A 17,846-nucleotide genomic window follows, 5' to 3' on the forward strand; every position below is an offset into this window, starting at 1 on the left:
TTCTATTGCTGGTGAATGTACAACAAAGGCTTAAAACTACCCTCTCATAAGCCTAACTGCTCGACCACACTACCACAAATAGAGCATTAATATTATCTATTATTGCCTCTGTCAAGCCTCTTGGGGAACCCCTGGACTTTGTGCACACTATATCTCATTTTGATATAGTATACACAGAGACAGCTTCCTACTGCGTTGAACTGCGTTTAGTAGTTTTGTGTAATATCTTCGTGATTACAGCTTCTTGGTGTGCTCTTGAACAACCCATCTGCCATTTCGTCTTCAAATACTTGGGAATATTTTCCCAGTCCAGTCCCAGCGAAGTGCAATTTTGTGAGCAGTGCTGTGTGTCTTGGCTTGTAGTTTCCAAAGGTTTCACTCTTTCACTTTTAATATATAATTTGAGAACATTTCGAATTTAATTATCGCATGAAAGCTTCAGTCACAAATCTAAAACGAAAAACATATATTCGACAAGACCTCGTGCTTGCCTTGAAAACTGTAAATTATGTCACATGTTTGTGTGGAACTGTTTTAGCCAGAATATCCCCTCCTTCTCCTCCAACATTTTAAACTTATAATGTTTTCATGTGTTCCAGGGAAACTTCGTAGCCGGCATGACCGGTATCTTAAGACAGATGGAGGACTACCATTATGCCCATCTTATAAAGACGTTTGGAAAGATGAGAAGTGATGTTGTGGTACGTTTTACTTCTAAGGAAGTGTAATTATTATAGTGTTCTGCATCTGTAGCAAATAAACCATGTTATTTGCTAGACCAATTATGAAGGTTAAACCTTCCTATTAGAAACTAGGATTGCATGTTTAAATGCTTTGTTTTAGCCTCTGTAAAGATGTCATTCCAGTCATCAGCAGGGCCATTTTAGCCTAGCAGATTGTGGCACTAAAACTGTGGTTATTTAATCCTTTCTAACTATGGAGATGGGAAGTTCGATGCATTTATCTTTATTTTACCTAAACATGTTTAGGTCAAATTCACCGTAAAGCAGTGCTGCTTTCCAGTACTTTCTTCATGAGATTGATCTAAGTCAGTGTAATTCATGTCAATGGCAATAGCGGTGTTCTGCAAGAGTGTAATGAAAGGCACACCACTGCCAGATTGTTCAATTCGAGTCGCTTTATTAGCAAAGCAAGCGTCCTGTTTGGCCGATTTGTGTGCTTGCATCCTGCTTTCCTAAAATCCCGTTTAAGACGGCCCCTCGTCAGCATCATCAGTAAAATGTCAATTTGTGGGTGATTTCATCATCATATTTCAGATACAATCGGTGCATAATTTAAGCCGGTTTCTGCTGCTCAGCACCATCACGTAGATCTCAAATCCGGCCCTAATGACAATCAAACACATGGTCGCACTATCTGTCTGATTTTGAAATGAGCACAATAACAGTGTATAATGACAACAATAATCGTCTTTAATTATTTAACATATATTAAAAAAAATAATTGTATCTGCTGGCCAAGCTATTCTTTTGCCTTTGGGTCACCTGGAGTAGTCTGAATTGTCGCGCTTGTAGGAGAGTGACCATTAGTAGTTGTGTTGGTGCCGTCAATGGTGGCTCTGGCGGGGGCGATTGGTGGTGCAAGCTGGAGCCGCCTCCTGGGGAGGGCGCTGTCACTTACCTTTTTACAAATTAAGTACTGGATACAATCCATTGAGGGCGTTTTTGTGAGCCGTACACCGTGGCAGCAGTAGGAAGGAAGTAGATGTCAGAGCCATGGGTTTTCTTTTTGCCACGATGTAGTGTCACAAATGCAGTATTCGTCCTTCAGATTTGGGAACATTGGATGCTATATTCGGCAACAGCCTCGTCGAGCACCTCTGGCTCTTGTTTAGCTGATGGAAAACACTAGTTCACCCTCACAGAGAGGGGGCCCAGGACCAGGAGAATTATAACAGGCTCTCTAATTCCCCTTAAAAAGATGGACCCTCAGCAAATGAATGCTGCAGCCTCTACTTACACTTAGAGTAAAATGATCTGTATTTAGAAATACTCACAGACCATAGCGATTTTATAAACGTGGCAGCAAATGGTTCCACATAGGTAGAGTACACAATTTTTCTTATGCACCTCTCACATAACTGTTGTCACAGCTATTGTTATAGAAGCTAAATGTAGATTTTCCTAGTCTATGACGGAAAGTCTTAATTTTATTAAAGACACAGAGGCGAGTATTATGAGTTTCTATTCTTACTTTATTTGATAGCAGCAGTCAAGAAAAACTACAAATCCCATGAGGCTAACCATGAACAGCCAATGGGATTCAAAACGTAGTTCCAAACATAACAACCAATAGGGGTACACATGTAGCATTGTCGCGTGGGCTCTCATTATTCTAAATGAGACTACTGGATTTCTAGGTAGCAGGATCGATAACGGTGTGGGGGACTGAGTCTGACCCACGTGTAAAGAACTCTGTCACCCTAAATCCGGTTTTTGCTCCGGCTAACTAGCAGTGCCTCATTTCTTCCATGTGGAAGGAATGATTTGGCAGCCGAGCGCATGACATCTTTGGAACTTCTCAGGGAAGTCGTGGTTACTCAGATCCAAACCAACTCTCTTATTTCCAATATGATCTCATATACAAATGACAAAGACAGTATAAGTTTTATATAATGTTTTAATAAAACGACTGTATTTTAGATATTAAGGCGTGAGCCGCAATAACCAGAACGATACAACACAGTAGGATTGTGATAGTTACCAGGAGAGTAAAACATAAAAACAAAGCTATCATATTGTCAAACAGTTTCTACTCTCCCTCTGCTTGTTCTATCTAGAGCACAGCATGTTAAGCTTCTAGCTTGCCTATTAGAATCACTATGGGGATATCAGCCCTCATACCTGAGCAAAGACCTGTGATCTTGGTTCAGCATCTGCAACGAGGCAGTCAGCGTCAAGTTGTGGTTCCCTGGTCGGAATCTCCCTCTTGCGTGTATTGGGACAAGGAAGTGATTTTATAACTAACATGTCATCGTGATCACAAAATGTCCCTACGCAGGAATGCCAAGTCTAAACTCTTACCACGTCTATCGGCAATGTACCAGACTGTATCCTTGACTGAAGCACAGAGTAAATATGTTATGGAGAACTCCAGTGCTGAAGTAGGCAAAACAGTGTGATATGAATAAAAAACAACACCGTAGAACTGGCTATTTGAAAAATAACAGTACGAAGCCTAATAAGCATGTAGAGCAGAGTGCACAGAGGCTCTAAGCTGTCAGCAAATGAATAAAATATATTCAGGGCAAAATGCACAAAGGCCTAAAGCCTGAAGCTAAAGCGCAATGAATACGTAAAACTAACCACACTACACCCTCCCCTTGTCGGTAGCAAGTGGTTCCAATAATATAAAAGGATGCCCTTAAATATAAACAATACCTAAAAACAAGTATTTCGACAAGGTGAGAAGACAACAAGTCATAAATTTAGGTAACATGTGGTCATAAAACCAAATTCAATATAGTGCCAATTTTGTAAAAATCCAATCGTCAGATAGAAGCAATAGAACGCAGGAGTTCCTCCACTTCGATATATGTCAATATCGGAAGATCCACGCCACAAAGTACCATGGAGCAGGTGTGATCCAAAGCCCCAAAATCATTCAGGGCGGCACCGCGTGCAGGGCCTATGAAAGAGACAATACCTTCTTCCTCCAGGAAGGGAATCTCATAAACTGCCTCACGAAGCAAGCGCATCCGTAGTGCACAAGTCTGGGAATGAGCCCTAATCGGGAACATCAACAGATCAGTATCGACCATTGGAGGGCGCTGCGATGAGAGACAGAGAGCCAGTGCATGTTCAAACGAGCACCAAAGGCATCGAAACACGGGTTGCACACAATCCAAAACTGGTCTGAATGACAGAGACCAGTCGCACTCCAAATGTCCCAGGAGTGTCGCTCCAAAATGCTGCATCATGCGTTCACGACACAGCTGCGCTGATGGGAGCAGCAATACAGGATCTCGTCGTGACGGGACAGCCATTGTGAAAAAATAGCAACAACAGCAAGACTCCAGCCAATAAAGCCAAAGTAATCGGGAAACCCCCAAAAATGCTTCAGAAAATAGAATGTATAGCCGAAGGAATCAAACCGAATATGGAAGAGAAGGTATGAGCAAAACCAACACCAACGACTTTGAAAAAATGTGCAATACCAGCGGTGCTGGATGCATTAAATATACGTCCCACAAGTTCACCGAAGTGAGTCGGAAAGTTAGTATTCAAAAGGGACTGTATCTCCGCCAATGACCTTGCCACCTGAAGTGCGTAGGTCTCGCTAGCAGATGTAAGGGCCACATGCTTTTGAAACAATAAAGCTTTTAGCCGACTCAACTTGTCGAAATCAACCTTGGAAGTAGCAATATGAGGCCAGATGTCCGCTACCTCCCTAATTTGAGTGGGGGGAAACAACACATTCCCACAGCACGTAACGGCCTTGTTGACAACGACGATGTAAACTATTCCGGCACGCATGCCACAGCAGCGTTCGCTGTTAAGAACAATGTAACTGCCGTTAGAAAGCACCTGGAAAGTGTTTTTAATAACCGGGACTGGAACTCCCTTCAGATAACAAGCTAAGTTAGCAATCGAAGCATTACACGCCCCGTGCAAGGACAGCTGTTTACAAACCATTGAATGGCTGACAGAAGCTTCGCATTCGCTGCCGCTAAGAAAAACCTCCTTCAAACCATTAACACACCTGTACTGAAAGGGAAGGTCCCACACCTCGTGTATGTAACTGTCTCCCAATAGTTCATATCTACCCACCGGAATATGCTTCAAACACGAAGTAAATTGCAAAGTAGAGATAGGCAAATTAATAACCCCATGGATCAACCATTCAGCTGACGGAATCTCAGCTACTGTGAAAGGCAGTTTCTCTAATTTTTCAATATTTAACATAACATATGTCGCTTCCTTTTTAGCCATCAGTTGTTGTTGACGAGTCAAATTAAAAGAGATAAAGATCTCCCTGGCACGAACGTGCTGCCATGGAACGCGACCCGCCTTCAAGGTCTGAAGAGTCCAACCCAGCTGCATGATGGATCGCGTCTGACTCTGCCCATGATATAAAGAAGACATGTCCGATTTAATAATGTCAATAGCAGAGGACACAATGCTGTCAATCGTGTAAACAGGTTCAGAAAGGGTATGCATGCCATTATCAACAACAGACAAAGTCTGCATTAGATTTTCTTGATCAATCTGCCTCAACCGGGCTGCAGCCGCTTGTTGTGAAAGCTTCCAAATCTCATTATAAACCTCGTATAAGAACCTTTTCTTCCATGGTACTCTGGGACCTGACAAAAAATCTTGTAAATCAGTATTATTAGACAGTAACATGAGATGTGACTTAACTGCATCCAGCGTGGAGGACTTCAACCATTGCTGACAAAGCTTCCCCACACTGTATGTAGTTATAATATCAGCATGTTCTGGTGAAACGTAACGAGGGTCTGCCCTACTAGTCCTGAACCCCCCTGAAGAGGTGACAAAACGTTGATGACACATATTAGTGTCAATAGGCCATAATAACCACCCGCCTGGATGTAACGATGAAGTGTTAAGTGTACCATTCTGGACCCAATGTGTAAAGTCACTGAAAGTAGCATTCACATAGTGCTGCCAATTTTTTAATTTAGAAGGGACAGGTATACTAGGCAAAGTTAACTCCTTAATCGTCGCTAAGCCCAAACCGCTAGTCTGTTGTACTGTGTCATTGAGGAAAATCATCTGCACAGGGATAATACATGCTCTAAATAACGTGTCCCTGCCTCGCATTTGCCAATTTTTCGTACCCCAAACACTTTTCAAGTCAACAGTTTTAAACCAGTATTCATATCCCTCAACCGACAGTTTAGATACAAACAAATTGGAATACAGTAATTTAGTATCGGTCAATAACATTTGCTTATTAGAATACGGTGTAACTTAAAAATAGTAGGACCTAGAATTACGTGGATCATGCCCAGCAAAATATGCGAATTTGTCATAATACGTTTTTGAACTCCCTTGTGGAGGAGTCGAGCAATGTTCCCATTGCACATAATTAAACATGGACTTAGGGCTACTAGCTTTCTGAATAAAGTGGTGTCCATAATAGTTGTAACAAAAGATGTCCCCATGATTATCTCTAAACTGGTAAGCATCTTCATCGTCATAGACAGTATAATATTGCAAATCCGTTAGCATAGAATCTACTGTCTTCACATCCCAGTCATCAGAAACAATGCCAGGTATAACAATATCATTCATTGATAATTTGAGGACATACGGTATTTGAATCAATTCAGTGGGACCATATATATCAAACATTACTTTATCCCACACAATTCCATCCGGAACTGGTATAGCAGAAATGTTCACTGTGGAAAAGTCTCTTCGAACCATATGAGACGAAAAATGCGGTTTCAACACAGTCTCCACGTGCTCAATGTCAGATCGATCAGGAAGAAAATGACCATGTATTATCAGAAAAAAAGTAACCACAAATCCCAACCATAATAAAATAGTCATCACGGCCAAAAACAGCCAAAAATAGTTCCAAGGAAAAACAAAATATGTTCGTTTAAGCCATCCCAGCAGCCGTCATGGACCGTGGACAGAAGACATCGAAGACGAGGAGCCGGACCCATCATTATCAGCGTCGTTGAAGCAGCCAGAAGTAGTTCTAGCAAAAGGTGCAACTCTGAACGAAGAAGCAGACGGAGGCTCTCGCCGTGGCACGCTATAAACCACATGTTCAGAAACGTCAGTAGAACGTACAGCAATTTGATCACAAGATTCCATATTAATCGCCGTCGGTGGAACAATCGCAAGATCATCATCCACCCTCCCCAAGCTCGGAGAGGAAACAGTGTTGGTGAAAATCACCTGCAGCGGGACCTCATCCCCAGTAGTGAGAGGGATTCCGGAACTACTGGGTGTCCCTCTTGGTCTGCTGTGCAGAATCGGCCACATGTTGTAACTTGACATTATCAATGGAAACAAAGTGATTTCCTTTGGCCCCTCGCAGCGGCGGTAAAATCACAGTTCTTCAGCCGCTTACCCCCAACACAGGGACAGGTTCTCGATAAGAAGGACCAAATTCTTTTTTAACTGCGACCTTTTCACGCACCAGATCCCCAATCCTGGGTATCCAACCAGTAGGTGTTACTGGCTCATCCTTAATTCCTGAGGAGGCAGCATTGGCAGAAGTTATCTTCACTGAATTGTTGTAAATCCTGCAAAACAGTGACACGATCATTTATGTCAAAGGGCGTATCTGCCGCCTCCACACCAGGACCATCTAGATCAGGAACATACATTCGTGTTCCAAACAGGCACTCATATGAAGTACGACCCCCCAGTGACCTTCTAGGCAAGTTATTAAGTGCTCTCTGTACTCCATATAGGTGGGCTAGCCAACCACGACCCGTACCTATAACTCTGGCCGTTAAGGACTGCTTTAAATCACGATTTAAACGCTCCACGACAGAATTTCCCTCGGGATGAAATGGAGACGAGAATTGGAGTTGGACCCCCAACGAAGCCATGGTGTCCCTGAATGCCTTAGAGGCAAAAGCAGGGCCCTGGTCCGAATGAAAAGCCGCAACTGCAAATATATCGACAAAGATGCGCAAATCTTTAATAACAGTGCGAGCGTCAGCCGAGCGTTGTGGGCCATACCCATACAAATCTGGAGCACGAATCTACAGCAACCAATATATACTTGTATGCACTATCTGGCGTCAGCGGACCACAATGATCCAAGTACACACACTGTAATGGTTTGTTTGAAATCAGAAGGGGCGTCTGCTGCGGGCGTCTAGCCGACGATGCCTTAATTTGTTGACAAATGTTACAACAAAGGACATACTGCTTCGTCTCTTTATAGAGACCAGGCCACCAGTAACGGGCCTGTAAAAGTGAAATTGTGGCAGCCACCCCAGCATGTGCAGAAACCACCCCCTCATGTGCTGCAGAAATCAATCGAGGTCTCTCAATTTTATTGGGAATTTCACGTACACCAATGCCTGGAATTGTAACAGTAGCATTTAGCGCACCATTCAAGCAGTAACTATATTTTGAAGGAAATCCTTTAGGAAAGGGCGTGCCATCAGCAGTAGCTTTTATGGCAGCCGATATTTCTGTGTCTGGTTTTGAACTCGAACGAGTCACTGCGGCCACAGTGGCGACAGCCACTGCCGATTTCGCGGCTTCATCAGCCAAAGTATTCCCAGCAACGTGTATTCCAACGCGCTGGTGTCCAAGTGTATGCACAACATGGACATTAGGAAGCGTTTCCTTTAGATCCGCAACCTTACCCCATAACATTTTATGCTTAATGGTGTTGCCTTTAGAATCTCTGAACCCATTCATCTTCCAATAGTGTAAATATTCATTGAAAGACTGCACACAGTAGTAGGAGTCACAGACCAGCAAGGTTAAAAGTGCCGGATCCGCATGCTCCAACGCTAACAATAGAGCTTTGAGCTCAGCCAGCTGTGCCGTGCAATCTCCCAAGGTTTTAGTATAAGTATGTCGGGGCAGAACACTTCCCCCTCCATAGTGCCGCTCACCACCGCACATGCAGCAGAATACTGTTGTTTAGTCCCAACCGCCGGTTGCGCAGAGCCATCTGTATACATGACCACTTCATATTGGTCAATAGGCAATGTACCAGCAGGAACAGGGTATTCTATTTCGTATTGAAGAAATTCTTGAGTCTGCAGTTTAGGGTCAAATACATAATCTACATCAGTGGCTGTCAAAGACGTAGCCCATTGTATCCATCGCGGGTGTAAAGCTTTTGAATTAGGAACACTCGCTTTTGTAACAGCCTCTAAGGCCGGAACCGGGGAAACGACAACTATGCGTTGCCCCTGGGCCAGCGGTCTTTCTTTAATAACAGCCATCTGTACTGCAGTGAGAATCTTCTCAGTTTGTGCAAAACGTTGCTCTGCAGCTGAATACAAGTGAGACTTGTATGCAATCGGGACAGTCTCCCCTTCATTAAAGGTGACATAAGTAAACCCAACAGCCCCAGGTATCACCCTGATCACTAAATGTGTTTTATTGTCCCGTGTGTGTAAGTGTTTAACTGCTAAGAGATCACTCTGCAATTCTCGCAGAATGTGTGTATGTTCAATCGTCCAAAGTTTACTCGAAAAATCCGGGCGAATCAACTCGTATAAGGGTTTTATACGCGTTGCATAATCAGGAATGTAAGTTCTGCCAAAATTCAGAAACCCCAACAATGACTGGAGCTTCCGAACCGTATTAGGAGGCTGCAATAAAGCACATTTCTCCAAAAAATGTGGCGCTAAGCTCTTGCCCTCACTCGACAACTCATATCCCAGGAAAATGACGCTGAGGAAGGCAATCTTTGATTTCTTAAAATTAAACTTATAGCCAATATCAGCAAACCCCACAACAATGCGCGATACACGCCTTAGATGTTGCAGAATCTCATCATCTGTCAGATATATGTCATCTACATATGATAATGCTTCAGGGTCGAGCTCATGCAGCATTTCAGTTACACGAGCCGAAAATAGTCCTGGGCTATTCTTATACCCCTGAGGCAAACGACAATTTTTTTTCTGAGAGCCAAACGCACTGAAACAGGTATAGTCCCGACTCTCAGGCGCTATATTCTGGCAGAAAAATCCATTCAAGATATCTAATGTTGTTTTGTATTTTTTACGCACTATATTATTCATAAGCGCTGCGCTATGTGAATTCTGTATTGCATATGTGCGTGTATGACTATTCAAATGTCGGTAATCCACCACAATCCTATATGAATGGTCCGGTTTAGCAACCGGAAACAAGGGATTATTCATCGGCGAGACACAGGGCTCAATTACACCCTGATACTCCAATTGTGTAAGAATTTTCCTAACCGATGCCCTAGCTTCAAATTTGATAGGATATTGCGGTTGTGGCTGAGGTTCGCCTTTTAACGGTATTACATGATAAGGTGATTGTCTGTCCCACCCCACGTTATTTCTATACAAGGCGGGAGCCTGTGCTAGAGCCCATGATTTACTATAGGACTCCGCGAGTTCTCTCGGAACAAGTGGTGAGAAGGAAGGTGTAATAACCTCCTCCCCAACTGGACAGTCGCGAACAAAGTCAGGTGGCCAATCTTGTTCGGCCAACAGAACATCATATGATTTTACCACATGGTCCCAAAAAATGGCGTTTATAACACGGTCAATGTCCCCTTCCAATCGCAGAGTTACTTCATATACTCTATCAGAGACTCGCATATCCGCCGTTTCTACTTGTATGAAGTCATCAGTTGCTTTCACCTCCAGATGCTCTAGAAGACTCCGGCGAACTATTGTGACCTCTGCCGCGCTGTCTAACAGTGCTAACGCCCATGTCTTGTTCATCAAGAGAACTCTCTTCTTGAGCGGCATGTCTAACTGAGACAGCTGCCACTTTCTTCTTTTTGAATTGCTGTTTCTGTTGCAGCGGTTTCTCTTCTTGTTTAATAGAAACCTCCGCTGAGCGTTGTGAATCCTGTCTCGGTTTCACGTACTCCGTCCTCCGCTCTGACCGCCCACCTCTCTCACTTCTCTTTTCCGAGGAGTCCTGAAAGGAACGAGATTGGCGTGTATCAGTATATTGATATCTATCAGGCGTCTTCAAAGTATCCCTATTCCTGACATTATACTTATTCTGTGGGGTCTCCGGTTGCGGAGACTGCCCATCATCCTTCTTAGGTGTTTGCTGTTTCTTTTCCCAGCGCTTTTTCGAACACTCAGGTTGTTGCTGTTTAGCATTATCTTCATTATTTTTGCCCTGTAACTGGGGTTTTTGTGGTCTAGCCCCTAGGCTATCACAACCAATACTAGAATATGTTTCCGCTATTATTCTCGGAAGCTCCCGCTCCTGTTGAAGCAGTGGAACATCCCGAAGACGCATACGCACTGCTAGTGCTACTGCCTCTCCTTTGAGATTACTCAAAATAATAGAAGAAACTGTGGCAAAATTGCCCAGCAACTGCATGCCCAAATCCAAGGCAGGGGCAGCCCCATATTCATCCTGAATCTGTTTAAGTACGTCCGGTAAATTAGCTAAGGCCGGTGTACCATGTGCCGTAGTGTAGAGCGCGGCAAACACTGTGCCACAGGTATTACAAAGGTCCACCGGAGGAACCATCCCGTACGGCAAACACATCGTCAAAATTCTATGTTTATCCTGAGGTCCCGTATGGGGAAATACTGCTTCCAGCGTATTAATTTTTTGCGCCAGCCAAAACGGAGTCTCCTCTCGTTTAGCCGGTACTTTACCCATAACTGAGTGTACAGTGGCCGGATTAAGACCCGGAACCACCGCCTGTGGGTGCGCTGGAGCAGCACGCGCTGCATTCGTGTTTAATGTCTGCATCACAAACTGAACTAATAGTCTATATGTAGCCGTTAATTCTGTATATAAACGACGAACTTCAACCACTGCCAATTGAGCAACCGCAGGATGTGGTGTATATGTAGCCAATAAAGGCCAGGTAGGACCATCATTACTCAGTGGACCTAACCTTACTTGTGCTATTGTGTGTGGGAGGGTGCCATCAAGCCAATTATGGTGTTCTTGATAAGATAGAGGTATTTCTAAATAAGCGTAAGCCCTGTATTGTCCAGGGGCATTCGCAACTGTGTATTCGTGAAAAGTATTTGTTCCCCCATCCACTGCTGGAAAAGCGACCCAAGAATAAAAAAGTTCAGTTCTATAGGCTGCATGGGCGTCCACCACAAAAGTGACTGGACCCCCCTGGACTGTCAGTCCATGTGTCAATAGATGTCCCGTGAGCGGATGTCGCATATTAATTGCTATGTTCACTACATTAGGATTCGCCATTTTATAAAAAACAGCTACAGGTCAGAGAAGGCACACCAATATCGGGGTTTTATCCTTTCAAAGTTCAAGCTTGAACAACCAACCACTAAGCAATAGGAAGCACCTATGCCGTGGCGGCGGAAACCCTCAGCCCCACGGACGTCTCCGTATACGGAACCGAGGAGTCAAAATATATATGAGACCAAGAGAGTCAGTCGGACCTAATCATTAGAGCCAGACCAAACGTTGGCGGCGCCATGTCGCGTGGCTCTCATTATTCTAAATGAGACTACTGGATTTCTAGGTAGCAGGATCGATAACGGTGTGGGGGACTGAGTCTGACCCACGTGTAAAGAACTCTGTCACCCTAAATCCGGTTTTTGCTCCGGCTAACTAGCAGTGCCTCATTTCTTCCATGTGGAAGGAATGATTTGGCAGCCGAGCGCATGACATCTTTGGAACTTCTCAGGGAAGTCGTGGTTACTCAGATCCAAACCAACTCTCTTATTTCCAATATGATCTCATATACAAATGACAAAGACAGTATAAGTTTTATATAATGTTTTAATAAAACGACTTTATTTTAGATATTAAGGCGTGAGCCGCAATAACCAGAACGATTCAACACAGTAGGATTGTGATAGTTACCAGGAGAGTAAAACATAAAAACAAAGCTATCATATTGTCAAACAGTTTCTACTCTCCCTCTGCTTGTTCTATCTAGAGCACAGCATGTTACGCTTCTAGCTTGCCTATTAGAATCACTATGGGGATATCAGCCCTCATACCTGAGCAAAGACCTGTGATCTTGGTTCAGCATCTGCAACGAGGCAGTCAGCGTCAAGTTGTGGTTCCCTGGTCGGAATCTCCCTCTTGCGTGTATTGGGACAAGGAAGTGATTTTATAACTAACATGTCATCGTGATCACAAAATGTCCCTACGCAGGAATGCCAAGTCTAAACTCTTACCACGTCTATCAGCAATGTACCAGACTGTATCCTTGACTGAAGCACAGAGTAAATATGTTATGGAGAACTCCAGTGCTGAAGTAGGCAAAACAGTGTGATATGAATAAAAAACAACACCGTAGAACTGGCTATTTGAAAAATAACAGTACGAAGCCTAATAAAAAGCATGTAGAGCAGAGTGCACAGAGGCTCTAAGCTGTCAGCAAATGAATAAAATATATTCAGGGCAAAATGCACAAAGGCCTAAAGCCTGAAGCTAAAGCGCAATGAATACGTAAAACTAACCACACTACAGCATTATAATGTCACTTGACTGCGAGCAGCCCTCTTTTCTTGCAAAAGAAGTCAATCAGAAGTAAATAAAGGGAATAAGGAACAAAGAATAGACAGAGCCATAACAAAGGCTAACACATCAGAACATCCAAGTCCAAAAATCCATTGAGGTAAGTATGCTTCGAAAATCCAGATGGTGATATTGCAGAACTTGAAGGCAGAAACATAGCGTTGGAGCAGGATGGACAGCTAGGAAGTCGGTTGATTGGTGGAAACTGGTGCTGGAAGAAAGGGAGGGAGAAAAAATATTTATACTAGAGGTGGGATAAAACTCGCCTCCGTGTCTTTAATAAAATTAAGACTTTCCGTCATAGACTATGAAAATCTACATTTTATGTCAAGACCGGAGGCTCCTATTATGCGAGTTTAAAGAATATTAATTACATTGACACTATCAACAGGTTTGAAAAAAAAAAACTTTAAATATATTATCATTAAACCAATCTGCAGATTTCAGAACATCCTCCAGGCGGGAACCAGCCCAAAAGGCTTTGGAAGCCGGAGCTCCTCTGGAAGAATGAGTTCCAAACATGGAAGTGTCAATACCCGCTAAGGACATGATCCATCTAACCCATCAGGCTAAAGTAGTGGCAGATACAGGATCATAGGGTTTCCTAAAGGAGTTAAGGAGTTGGGAAACAGAGGATGTTCTCAAATCTGCAGTCTTTTGTTCATAAATCTTTAAACATTGCCCCACACATAATTTCGGATGTTGTGGAAAATAGGGATAGAAAACTGGTTAGGTTTAGCTTAGTTTGTCGTACCACCGAAAATAACACTCCCGAAGGAGTGAATTGACGTTTGGAGTTGTCTAAAGCTTTGACGTCAGACAGTCGTTTGATGGAATCAGCCATAATAACATTGTTAATTTAGCAGATAACATTTTCAAGGATAGAACAGAATTATCAGGTAATGACACCAGGAACTTCAAAACAACATTAACGTCCCACAGCTGACTGTATTTAGGTAAAGGAGGTTTGGAAAATTTTACTCCCTTCAAAAGTCGGCAGGCTAACGGATGTTCTCCTACCGGTTTCCTGTTGACATGGATATGATTAGAGGATATGGCTGACCTGTAAAGGTTGATAGTTCGGAAGGCCTTACCTTTACTGGCTTCTGCAGCTAGAAAATTAACTATAAATAGCACATCGGCTGAAAAGGGATCGATATGTTTTCCCAAGCACCAGCTGTGCCATAAAGACCAGGCTGATTTGTAAGCCTTCTTGGTGCCAGGGGCCCAGGAATTTGAGATGTATTGTGAAGCTTCTGACGAAATGAGAGGGGCAGGTTGTGAAGAGATTTTCCAGGTGGATAGGGTGAGAAGGTTGTCCATAATAAGGGGGTGGGGACGTTGAAGTGGGTCCAACAATAGATCTGGGAAGGACGGAAGGAGCAAGGGAAAGTCCACAGAAAGTTCCAAGAGAGTAGGGAACCAGATTTGGGACTGCCAAAAGGGGGCTATCAGAATTATAGTAGCGTGTTGGCGTCTGAGCTATACTAGAACCCTGCTGATCATGATGAAAGGAGGAAAGGCATAATTGAGGGAAAGAGACCAATCCTGTAAGAAGGCATCTGATGCCAAGGCTAAGGGATCTGGGCGCCAACTGTAAAATTGAGGAAGTTGAGAGTTTAGACGGGATGCAAACAGGTCTGTAGAAAGAGGACCCCATAAAGAATGAATTTTCTGATAAATTGATGGATAGAGCTTCCAATCGCTGGCATCTCAAAGATTATGGGAATTCCAATCCGCTACTGAATTGAGAGCACCTGGCAGATATTCTGCATGAACCGAAAGATGATTTGAAAGGCAAAATTCCCAGAAGCTCTTGGCTAAATCCACTAGGGGTTTGGATTTTGTGCCCCCAAGGTGATTTATATACCTGACCGTTGAGATATTGTCCATCCTGAGAAGGATCACACAGTAAACTTTGTGTTCTGCCAAGCTTCTGATTGCAAAGGAGCCGGCAAGCATCTCTAAACAATTGATGCGCAATTTGGACTCCTCTGATGACCAAGTACCTCCAGTCGATATGGGACCACAGCGGCCCCCCCAGCCCAGATGACTTGCATCTGATTGTAACACAAGATCTGGGGCTGATGCAAAGATACTTTTTCCGTTCCAAGCATCTAAATGGTCTATCCACCATTGAAGCTCTGTACGAGACTCGAGATCTAGAGGGATGGTATCTGAATACGACAACGAGAACGATAATGAAGGGGACCTGGAAAAATTGCTTGAATAGAGGAGGATAGAAGACCTACTATTCAAGCTAATGACCTGAGAGATATGAGGGAGCTGCGTAGGATTTGTAGAATTTCTGACTTTATGGATTTTATTTTTGCAGCTGGGAGAAGAAGAGTAGCCAAAAGAGAATTGATTTGGAATCCTAAAAATTCTATAAGTTGAGTGGGAATTAGAAAGGATTTTTCTCTGTTTACTATGAAACCTAAGTCTGCTAAGAGAGAACAGGTAATCTTTAAATGTGTGAGAAGAGTCAGAGAAGACTGACTTAAAATGAGGATATTGTCTAGGCAAATTAGAATTCTTATCCCTTGCACTCTCAGGTAAGCTACCACGGGTTTCATGAGCTTGGTGAAGCACCAAGGAGCTGACGACAGTCCGAAGGGAAGAGAGGTAAAGTGAAATGCTTGGTCAAACCATCGAAACTGAAGAAATTTTCTGAAATTTGGATGGATTGGGACCACTAAATATGCATCTTGGAGATTCAGTCGCCTTGGAGAAGGGTATCTCTGAGGTGAAGGATGGGCACCATTTTGAAATGGCGGTACACCACAAACCGATTGAAGTGTTTGAGATTGATAACTGGTCTCATCTTTTTGTTTTTCTTTTGTACTAAGAAAATTGGACTGGTAAAAGCTAACGGATGAGGATGGGTAAGCGATATTGCTTGTTTTTGAATGAGAGAGTTTACTTCGAGAGAAATTAGCTGGATCATTTCTGAGGAAAAGTGAGGAGAAGGAAGAGTATCTACTTGGACAGGGGTTGAGTAGAGGTCTATTCTGTAGCCCTGAACAGTGTCTAGAACCCAAGGATCCGAGGTAATTGCTAACCAATTTGAAAGAAAATGGCAAATACGACCTCCTATCAGAAAGGATCCAACATGAGGGCTTACCTGTTGGATTGGAGGTTCTTGAATTCCTGAAGGACCTGGAGCGGGTGCCCCTACCCCGCTGGGGATAAAATGGTGGTCTGAATTCCTGGTAGGAAGCGTTGTAGTATCCCCGGGAGCCTTGATTGACGAATCCGCGGCTGGTAAAGCGGCCCCTGCCTCTACTGGCCCTGGCAAAAACACGTTGGCTAAACCTTTTCTTCATGGACTGCTGAGCCTTGTCCAAGGAAGTGAATGTGGCAACATATTTACTTAAGTCCTTAATAAAAGAATCACCAAAAAGTAGTGCTTCAGTTTTTGTATGAGGGTGAACGGTTGCCAGGTTGATTAACTTCGGGTCGAGTTTGAGAAGGAGACCTTTCCTTCGCTCATGAATGAGAGCAGAATTAGCATTCCCCAGGAGGCAAAAACATCGTTGGACCCACAATGACAATTCTTCCGGGTCGGTAAAAGTACCCTCTAACCTGGCCGACTCAACCAGGTCAAAAATCCGCATAAGCGGACCAATGACATCCAAAAGTTTGTCCTCACTGGATGACCAAGCCTTATCAACCCCCTTACGAGGGTCTTTGCCCAGTTTAGTGAAAAAAGACAATAAAAGGCTGATCAATGGAGTGAGTGATGTTAGCCTTATGAGGAAGAGCCAGGCGAGGACATTCAGATTTTAACTTGGCTCTTGTTTGTTTATCTAATGGGGAAAATAATTTTGCAGCCACATATCGACCCACATGGTCTGCAGGGGACCATTTAGTTGAGTTGGGATGAAGAATATGTCCAGGATCAAACATGGGAAAACCCTCTGCATCAAAAAGGGGGGAAACAACGGAGGAAACTTCGGGTTTCTTTACAGGAGGGACAGATAACAAATCATCCTCATCCTTGTCTGAGTCCACATCAGGCATGTCGTCATCCGTATCAGGGATGGAAGAGACTGCAACAAGCGGAATGACGTTATGTGACTTGGACTTACGCTTTAAAGATGGCTTGGAAGAACCCATATTATTATACTCCTTGGTAGGAGCCTTTAGAGGACCTGCGTCCTCTGTCATGTGTGAGGCAAGCTCACTATCCTTTTGCACCAAATTAAGGGACTTTTTGGGTGACAGGCGCTGACTGCATTCCCCCGCAGTTTGGGCCGAAGATCTGGGGATAAGATTTGAAAAAGATGTTTCTAGGTTTTTTGATAGCTTTTGAATAGAAGAAGACACGGCTTGATGCACAGAACTTCTAATAAATGTGCAAAGCTTTTGTCTAATATCTTCCAACTCACTAGGGGAACACCCTGTTCCATTGAAGAGGCATCTGTCTCCATAATTATAGATGAAAAAACAAAGCTATAAGCTTTGTAACCTGAAAACCAGGCAACAAAGGGTTAAAACCCTGAGGGGAAGGACAGAGTACCAAAACTCGTCCCCTGGGCGGAGATTTAATGAGGCACAAAGAAAGGAGCCAGCCAAGCGTCGTCGTCGCGTGAGGCACAAAAGACGAAGAAATGAAGAAATTACGGTGAGCGCGTTCTCCTTAGTGATTCCCTTGCCTCAGACGCAACGCGAATGACGGTT

The 17,846-nt window shown here is 43.6% G+C and overlaps 1 protein-coding gene across 1 annotated transcript in view; it reads left to right on the forward strand.

Annotated features, from left to right (window-relative positions):
* The window catches only part of DOCK1 (dedicator of cytokinesis 1), a 1,072,828-nt gene that overhangs the window by 589,346 nt on the left and 465,636 nt on the right, over positions 1-17,846 (forward strand). The window contains exon 28 of the mRNA XM_069239713.1: positions 600-701. Within this exon, the coding sequence (XP_069095814.1) occupies positions 600-701 (102 nt within the window). The remainder of the gene's footprint in view (positions 1-599; positions 702-17,846) is intronic.

The sequence above is a fragment of the Pleurodeles waltl genome, chromosome 6 (genome assembly GCF_031143425.1).
Source record: "Pleurodeles waltl isolate 20211129_DDA chromosome 6, aPleWal1.hap1.20221129, whole genome shotgun sequence".
In the NCBI taxonomy this organism is placed as follows: Eukaryota; Metazoa; Chordata; class Amphibia; order Caudata; family Salamandridae; genus Pleurodeles; species Pleurodeles waltl.